Source organism: Nelumbo nucifera, chromosome 3, assembly GCF_055504915.1.
Source record: "Nelumbo nucifera cultivar China Antique chromosome 3, China Antique-T2T, whole genome shotgun sequence".
In the NCBI taxonomy this organism is placed as follows: Eukaryota; Viridiplantae; Streptophyta; class Magnoliopsida; order Proteales; family Nelumbonaceae; genus Nelumbo; species Nelumbo nucifera.
This window is the reverse complement of record NC_142651.1, coordinates 61,632,447-61,641,759: the sequence shown is the minus strand read 5'-3', so window position 1 is coordinate 61,641,759 and position 9,313 is coordinate 61,632,447. Positions and strand designations below refer to the sequence as shown.

Sequence of the window (9,313 nt, the reverse complement as noted above, 5' to 3'; positions counted from 1 at the left end):
GAAAAAGAAAAGAAGAAACTCACACCCATATACCATATGGATAAGTTAATTGAGTATTGCATAATAAATTAAGTTATTACATTTAAGCTAATTAAGTTATTAAATTATTTTTCTTTGCTTAACCAAAAATTAATCTTCAAAATTTCATTCACTTGTTTGATGAGTATATATATATATATATATCAAAATAAATAATCCGATATCGGGTATGGGTAAATCCACATTCGATATAATTAAATAGAACGAATTCAAATTTGAATTCGACTTAAACCGATTTGAAGCCCTTTTTGCTATGCTCAAAGTGAGTTAGGGTTTCTTGCGATTTACCACCGATTTACCACCGATTTTTTCTCTTTCTTGCGAGTTAGGGTTTTAAAAGTTGAAGACGGAAGTAAGTGAGGTAGAAGAATCTATTTTTGAAGGCTGAACAGACAACAGGATTTTATAATCTGTTTTTGAAGGTTGAACAGACAACAGGATTTTAGGTAGGTTTCTTCTTCTTCTTCTTCTTCTTCATCTATATGTGCTATGCTGTAAGAACGGAAACAGGGGCTTTCTCTCTATTTTCGGACAGAAATAAGGGGTTATCCTTCTCTCCCTGAATAGAAATAAGGTCTCTGCACTCCCTCTCTCTGAACTGAAATAGAAGCCGGAGGCTTCCCTTCGTTTCTCCCTCCGACTCTCTCGTTCCCCTCTCCCCATTAATCATGCAAGTATTTTTTTTCTCCATTTAGACCGAAATTCTGTATTGTCTTCTCTATGCAACATAACGAGCTTCTTGGTTTGTTCTTGGTTAGTAGTAGGTTTGAAGTTCTGAAATTCATTCTGTAGTTACACTGGAAGATTTTTTAAGAAACTTGTCCAAATATCAAATGAATTTATTTGTAATCAATTACATGGACTGGTGTTATATTTCTGTATTTGTTTCAGTACCATCTTATGTTTTGTTAGTTATGTTTAAATATTGTCGCTGCAGGTTTTGTACCTTGCAACTGTATTGATTTGTGTTATTCATCTATCGCATGGCAACCAGTAAGTCTCTGAGCAATCGCTTGTTCATTTAGATTCTCACATTTTAGTTTTGTAGGTGCTCCTAGGACTGGGAAGTTCATGCTACTCCCAGGACTTATTGGTCAATCTTTTCTTTTAGTCTCTTTACCATATAAAATTACATGAAAGCATAATAGTGTGCATTGGGAATTTCTTTGATATTTATTCTTATCTAATGATTTTCTATTTGGAATTTTGGATCAAACTATTATTAACAAAATGGAGAAAGGTGTATAAGCATTCAAGCTGACCACTTTGAAATTTCCAATGTTGTGAAACAATTGGATGGGGCAGGGTTATTTGCTTATGAGGAAAATAAATTTGATACTTGATACCAAAGAATAATTGCTATTAATTCAACTTTTATCCATTGTTGCCTAGAATCACCTATATGCCTTGACGACTATGTACTTGACAAGGAGGACCTGGGAGTAAACAAACCTAGGGGACGCTTTGGGATTTCGAATGTGTAATATGGAAAGTTTATATTGATTCTGGAGCTTGTTTTATTTGTTGTAAGTGGGTGATGTCTTGTCACCATCAGCTTGTATTCTTTTTTGTTTTTATTTTAATGAAATTTTATTTTTACCTATAAAAAAAGTGAATTTTATCAAAAAAGAAATTAAGTGAATTTAAGAAGATTGACTTAGTTGTGCTTCCAAAGGCATAACAGAGCCAGCACCAGAACCATTGTTATAAAGGCTGTATTCATTGCACATGAAAGAATACCATAGGCTGTTATGTTACCTAGGGAATCTTCAAAACTGTTTTCCTTAGATTGGAAATCATCCTTGCTTTCATCCTCACTGTTCCTAAAGACCGTACTTTATTTCTTTTACAAATAATTTCAACTTATAAGTTGATCATTTTGGTGCCTTCAAAATGCTGATTATTTTCTAATATCTTAATCACATGGTATTTAGCCTTCAACATAAAGCTATGGCATGAAAACATCTTGCCTTCTCCCCTTCTCAAAAAAAAAATGGAAAAAGAAAATAGGGTATGAAATTCTTCTAAAGCTTCTATAAGATTTCCCAGCAACTCTTGAAGAAGCCTGCTTAGAAACCATATTGACTTGGGTTTTATCTTTGCCCATTAGAAAAGTTGCTTTTTTGAACTTGAAAGGTCTCTCGGTCCAGGTTGTGTTCTCTTTAGGGTGATTCTATCCCAGTTTTTTGGAATTACAGCGACTGATTTCACAAATGATTGGAGATCAATTATTTTGACTTATCTTTGTATATCATTGTAAATCATAATGATTCTATTTGAGTAGTTCTTATTTTCAGTTGTGTATGGAGGGTGACTCTCTCCCTCCCCTTGCATATTCATATTACTTATTACTTTTTGCCAGCTTATCAAAAAACAAAAAAAAAAACAAAGAACTCTAATCATGGATAGGGAGGTAGTGAATAATTCAAAGCGGAAAGGGTTGCCTGATTTTTCTCACTCAGCCCCAGTTGTCACCTCACCATTAACTGTGATTCTTGTAATCAGGTTTTTACTCTCAACTCCTATTTGGATGACTATGAAAGAAAAGAAGAGTCAGGAAATTCATAGGTCTTTAGTGCATCATTGTCCTATATTTGTCATCATCTGATGGACTGGACCCTTATTCTTAATGAGTTCAGGGGTCTAAATTGCCGAATTTTTGTTTATTTCTGGTCTCACTTTTTGGGTGTATCGGGTGGTAACTTGTGAAGCTTTCCGCTGTGGTCTTTCTGTATGTCTCTGTTTACACTCTTATTTATTAATAGTTTTTGATTACCCATCCAAAAATAGAATCTGGTACACTTTCAAGAATTGGTCTTAACAACCAATCAAATCTGTTCAGGGCTTCAGTTTGAAAACAACTGTGAAGTTGGGGTTTTCTCCAAGTTGACCAATGCATACTGTTTGGTTGCAATTGGAGGATCAGAAAATTTTTACAGGTCAATACATCTGTGCTGTATGAACCCTGATTCATTTGCAGTATTTTTCTCCTTAGTTTTAAGACAATGCTAACGACTTTTTGAATCTCCCACAGCACTTTTGAATCTGAACTAGCTGGTGTTATTCCTGTGGTTAAAACATCCATAGCAGGCACTAGAATTATTGGGCGGCTATGTGCTGGTAGGAAACTGAAGCCATTTAGGTTAGAAGCTCATATATTATATATTCTATCAATTTTCATAATTCATCTTTTACCTTACCTCTGTTGGCAGGAAACAAGAATGGGCTCCTCTTGCCACATACTACTACTGATCAAGGTAACTTCAAAACTGGATAAAGGTTGTTCTTGAGGATATTGCTGTATTTGTCTTCTCCATAGTTAACTGTTGATCAACACTGTTGGGGAGTTGGGCATCATGTGTGAGGAATGAGAATTGAGATACTTTATCTGGTGTGCATCTGCTACTATGTTGTATCTTCATTGAATTTTTTTTAATGAGGCAATATTTCCATTAGTAAGAAGTGCTGGTAGAGGTGATTGTAACTACCAGATGTCGGTATCTTTATCCGTTGATGGTGAATATTTAGCGAAATTGCAGTGATTCAATTCAACTGCAGGAGCATCTGAACCCTAATGGCACACTAGGAGAGGATTGATTTGTTCCTTAGGCTCAGTTTGGGAAGAGGGCAAATACAAATATGTACAGTGCAAATAACTCGTCAATAAAATATATACAGTGCAAATACAAGGTTTAGAAATAACTTACCAAAAATAAATAAATACAAGGTTTAGAAATATGGTATAAAAGGTTTTGTACTGAACATATTTGCATTTGAACTCTTCCCAAACTGAGTGGTAATTCCTTGGATGACTGCCTGCAATGCTCTTGGAGGGTCATTACACTTAATCTCCTACTATTGTAGTTTATATATGGCACCATGAAATGCTTTTATATTCTTTATTTTTTTTGAGATTATAATAATAAAATTATGCATTATTAAACTAAAATGTTCATTTTGTGGGTTTATATACTAGTTTCCTTTTATTATTTTCTTATTTGTTAGTGATTTATCCACACATATATTGGTGTATGCTGTCTTGAACCCTCAAGGACTTCAAAACCTGAACCAATAAGGAAGAACTTTCTTTTCTTCTTTTCCTAGGACAAAAACCAGGGGCTCAGCCCCGACATTTTCTGAATTTTCTTTTTTTTCCCTTCTTTTTCTTCTCATGAATATGTTGATTTTCTATGTTTTAATATGAAGCTTATGTTTTTTTTTTATGAAAATTATAGATTTTTTGTTAATGAAAGATGGTTGTTTCTTGTTGGTTGTTATGGAACCCAGTGAATTACTGTATGGTTAATGTTTTTTTATTTCAAAAATTCCATTTCCTAGCCTTGGTTTATAAGGGAAGAATATGGAAATATTTTAGCCATATATTCAGGGCTGCTGTTATTTGGACTATTTGGGAAGAAAGGAATTCCGGATTATTCTCAAGGAAGGAGAGGAACAATGAAACTATTCAAGAGGTGATTTGCTTCAGGGTATTCCGTTGGCTTAAATCTATGGATCTCTTCAACAATGTTTCATTAGATGATTTATCAAGAAAGTGGAAAGAAATTGCTTTTTCAGTCCCGGTTCAGGAGGTTACCAGTTCCAGTCCCCCTCTCCTGCATGTGGATTTTACCAAATGGGATGAGAAAGGGAAAATAATTGCCTTGTTCTCAGGCACAATTGAAGAGGGTGACTCTCTTTAGAGCTGAGATTTTGGTGGGCTTTGAAAGTGTTCAGAGAGCCAAGTACTTAAATTTGAGGAAGTTGATATTGAAGGAGACTCCAAGCTGGTGGTAGGATGGCTAAAGGGAGACAAAATTGTTTTGTGGTTGTACAACAATGAAGAAAATATTCAAGTGGCTGTCAAAAGACATGGAAGTTAAAGTGGTTTGGGTTAAGAGATGTGCAAACTCTGTGTGTTAGCAAAGCAAGGGGTGAATAAGGAGAACTTGTTTTGGGCTCAACTGTAATCTTTTCTGCTCTGGTTTTCTTGCTTGGGGGAGATAAGAGAGGTTATTTCTTCCCTTTGTATTCTTTTTTCTAATTTATGAAATCCTTTGTTATTGATCAAAAAAACCACAATAAAGTTCCAACCTCTAGGCAGATCATTCATCTTTATCCCATTGAAATCTTTATTGATCTGAGCCCAGTGAGCAGCCCTTACGGCTGTAAATTCAATGATTTCCTCCACTTGCTTGTATTTTTCAAAGATTCTTCCATTCTGTTCAGAACACAAACCCCATCGCATTGCCCCTTACTCACTGCCACTATTATTTCTATTCTTTTTTCAATTAATATGCTTGCTGAATGGTATATAAAATTAATGAACTAGCCAAAAGTCAGTTCTTTATATTATAAAATCCTTATCGCCTAGGTGTTGCCTAGGTGCCTGCTTAAGCGACTAGGCAACTAGGTGGTCTAGTGTCGCCCAGAATTGCTTAGATGTCTTGACAACTATTGAATCAAGTTGAATTTTGATAGCAGTTCCTTTGAAAACTGAGTTCCTTTCAGGATAGGAGTCTTTAGAAATGGTAGGGCCTAGGGGTGTTGTAGTGGCTTTATTCTCTGGACCAATCGGGGTTGCAAATTCTTCATCAGTTGAATTCTCTGATCTTCTGCAAGGCTTAAAGTTGGCAAGGCTTCTAAGTTTTAGACACTTAGTGATGGAAGGTGATTCCCTATTGGTAATAGGGTGGTTGATCAACAATAGTGTTAGGCCATGGACCCATAAACAAGTAATGAGGAAAATAAGGAGGCTAGTGGGTGAGGTTGAGGGTACTTTTGGAATGGATCAATGGGTTAGTAAATACAATGGTAGATTCTCTTGGCAAAGCAAGGTGTGCAAAGTGATCAGTTTTGTTGCGCTAATCTTTTCTCTTAGTGTGTGTGTGTGTCCCCTCCCTCTAGCCGTGCTTTCTTTATATTGAACACATTTATAAAGCTCTTTTTTGGTAATAAAATAAAATTTATTGAAATAAAAAATAATTTACAGGGAGGAGAGTGACCAGAAATCACTTGAAAGAAGAAAGAGGAAAAACATGAACTTCTACTCCCACCTGACCAACCAGTCCATCCGAAGCTCAACAAAACCAACACAAACTCAGAAGCCTAGCATAACACCAAAAACTAGCTCCCTCAATGCCACCAGACCGAAAGCAACACAATCACCAACTCAGACTCAAAGAAAAATACAAGAGATACAACTCTCAGTCCCAAGCATGATTAACACCAAAAACACTCTCACAAAAAATAGTCTTTAGACCACTAAAACGATTAAGATCTTGCGGATTTCTGGATCTTTAAAGTTTTCTTGTTTGGTCTAATCCCAAAGAGACTCCCTTTTAGTCTAGCAAAAAACTTTGAAACCAAGACATCTTATGTTTCCTTTGTTTTGTTTTTTCTACTCGCTAAAACATTCTTCCTAAGCTCTATTGAACAAGAATGGTTCTTAGTAGTCCTTTCCAGTTCCAGCACTGTGTTCTTCTCAAAAAGTTGGTCATCAACCATTGCAGTATCTCTTTCACTCTCAGCTTCTTTCTGTGTGGTTGCACTCTAGTCATTGTGGTCTTTCTGAAGCAACTGGCTAGTTGCGCTCAAGTCATTGTAGTCTTTCTCAAGCTCTTCACTGTGTTATTGATATAAAAAATGTTAAAAACTTTGAGCCTCCATGTGGTTGTGGTTTTTTGGATGTTTCTCTACACAAGCTCATTCATGTGAATGAGTGCTTTGTAGGAAGTTTTAATTTTTAAGCATCAATTAGATTTTTCAATTCTTTCTTATTTTGGCTTATCTAACCACATAATGTTTCTTGAGCCTTTAAGATGACAATATTTTGAATCTTTTTTGATTATCCATGCAAGTCCAGTTCTGAATTTAATTGTTACTCGGACCTGAAATCTTCCATGTCAACAACGTTTCTAGTTCTTTAATGTGATGATGGACCTACTTGCATGGAGAATTCAAGATATTATCATCTTAAATTTACAAAAGCATAAAATGCTATTTACAGAATTTGTCTCAATGGATATGATCTATTTCATATCTACAACTTGTTTGAAAATAAAACACGATTTTTTTTGTTTACCTTTTATTGCAGAACTTCAGCATTTGAGGAATAGTTTACCTGATCATGTTGTTGTACAGCGCATTGAAGAGAGATTGTCAGCGCTTGGGAACTGCATAGCTTGTAATGATCATGTTGCTCTTGCACATACTGACCTTGACAGGGTAAAGTTATCTCCATTTTTTATAGGTTTTGCATTTTCCATTTACTGTTTGTTCTGCCAATTTATGTGATTTATAAGGTTGAATCAATTTGAGGCTAGGTTTATTGTAAAAATTCCACTTTATGTTTTATGCTTGTTCGTGAAGAATCATCCCTTCTAAGGGCTAAGGATGTCATTAGGAATAACATTATGTGTCTGAGGACGTAAGGAAAAATATTGTGAATGATTTGAAATTAGGTTTTCTCCATATTTGTGGAAGATACCCTTTCTCAAGGGCTAAATAGATCCATCAGAAGGAAAAATGCTATGCCATTTGAGGTCTTAGGAAAACACCTATTAGAATTTAGATGGATCGGGGTGTAGGAGGTGTGCAGCAGTGGTTTTTTGTTAGCTTGAGATTCATTTTGATTCAATGGGATTACAATCTTGTAATAGTTAAGACTGAATTATTTGGCATGGAGGCATACTATAATTTTCTAAATTTGTGTGTTATATCATATTAATTTGCTAGAACACCTATCCACCGTGCTCATTCTGGTTTTAAAAATTTGCCAGGAAACTGAGGAAATGATTGCAGATGTTCTTGGAGTAGAAGTGTTTAGGCAGACAATTGCAGGAAACATTCTTGTTGGTAGTTATTGCGCCTTCTCCAACAGAGGTGGATTGGTATGTTACGTAACAATTCTTTATAGTTTATGACTAAAAGGCATCATGAATTTCAGCAGTTCTTCTGAAAAATGTTAAAACAGGTCCATCCCCATACATCGATTGAAGACTTGGATGAGCTTTCCACACTCCTTCAAGTACCTCTGGTGGCTGGGACTGTAAATCGAGGAAGTGAAGTCATTGCTGCTGGCATCACAGTGAATGACTGGACAGCATTCTGTGGGTCAGACACCACAGCAACAGAACTCTCTGTGATCGAGAGTGTCTTCAAGTTGAGAGAAGCCCAACCAAGTGCAATTGTCGATGAGATGAGGAAATCATTAATTGACACCTATGTCTAGTTTCTCATCTGCTTTTTCGAACCAATTGTACCAGAGCTTGTCTTTTTAATATTACAATTCTATTGTGTTTGAACCAATTCAAATTTTGCTACTTTTAATACTACATTCAGTTTTTCAACTATAAACCAATTTATGGATAAGCGATCATATTCCTGCTAAAGAATGAAATTAACATGTTGAGTTGCTGATGCAACAAACAAGGTTCAAGGGGATGGAGTGGTCCTAAACCGGTTCCCCTGAGCTAGTTTTGAAAATAATAAAATAAAAAAGGAGTAAAAAAGTAAGTATCAAACCGTCTGATATGCTGGTAGGGGCATATCGGTCGAATTGATGTTTTGAACCTTGGCAACAAAAAGGATGCCTAACATGCAAATGCACAAAAAATATTAAATATCATCATCATCATATGTATGCTTTTATGTTTATGCTCCATGTGAATATTACCTTTGTTTCTTGTATAGTGTGGATGCCGATACATAGTTCTGGATTTGTGCACATTACGCAAAAGGGGGGTTACCCTTTGATGGATCCACCTAGGAAACATCGGTAAGGGGCCAACTAGACCTGCAATTGGGTTCAAGTCAGTTTTCGGGTCACTTCAAGTTGAGTCAGATTTCGGGTTAGGGTTGACCCATGGGTCAATGGTTCAACTACCTTAATCAACTGGTTTTCGATCAAATCAATGATTACCAAAAATACAGATTCAATTGTTTGGTTCAAATGGTTTGAATAGTTCAACCGTGTGGATTAACATTGGTTTGAAAATTGGAGATCGTGCAGCAACCTGTCTCCCAACTTGACCCGGATACTTTTCAGGTTGGGCCGCCTTTGAGTTAGGATCACTGGACCCTAACTTGCTTTTTTCATATTGGGTCAGGTCAGGTTCTTGGGTTCGGTCGACCATCATGATCCAACTTGTATTTTCATGATGCATCTGGTACCATTTCATCACACCTACATCTTGTTTTTCCTTATCTGTGTTGGTTTATTTGACAACCATTGACCTTGTGGCCTCATTAATAGTCCATTCAAATCACCTTTGAT

The 9,313-nt window shown here is 35.9% G+C and overlaps 1 protein-coding gene across 2 annotated transcripts; it reads left to right on the top strand.

Moving 5' to 3' along the window:
• The first annotated feature begins 224 nt into the window (after positions 1-224).
• LOC148801259 (eukaryotic translation initiation factor 6-2) lies at positions 225-8,398 on the top strand. 2 transcript variants are annotated; one of them, XM_088901004.1, is made up of 8 exons: positions 225-485; positions 977-1,032; positions 2,882-2,978; positions 3,074-3,159; positions 3,252-3,296; positions 7,133-7,263; positions 7,818-7,928; positions 8,012-8,398. In XM_088901004.1, the coding sequence occupies exons 2-8, from the start codon at positions 1,023-1,025 to the stop codon at positions 8,267-8,269; spliced, it is 738 nt and encodes a 245-aa protein (XP_088757130.1). In that variant the 5' UTR covers positions 225-485; positions 977-1,022; the 3' UTR covers positions 8,270-8,398. The 2 variants fall into 2 exon arrangements, with proteins under 2 accessions (XP_088757130.1, XP_088757131.1); XM_088901005.1 differs by lacking the exon at positions 225-485 and adding an exon at positions 500-613.
• The last annotated feature ends 915 nt before the right edge of the window (positions 8,399-9,313 follow it).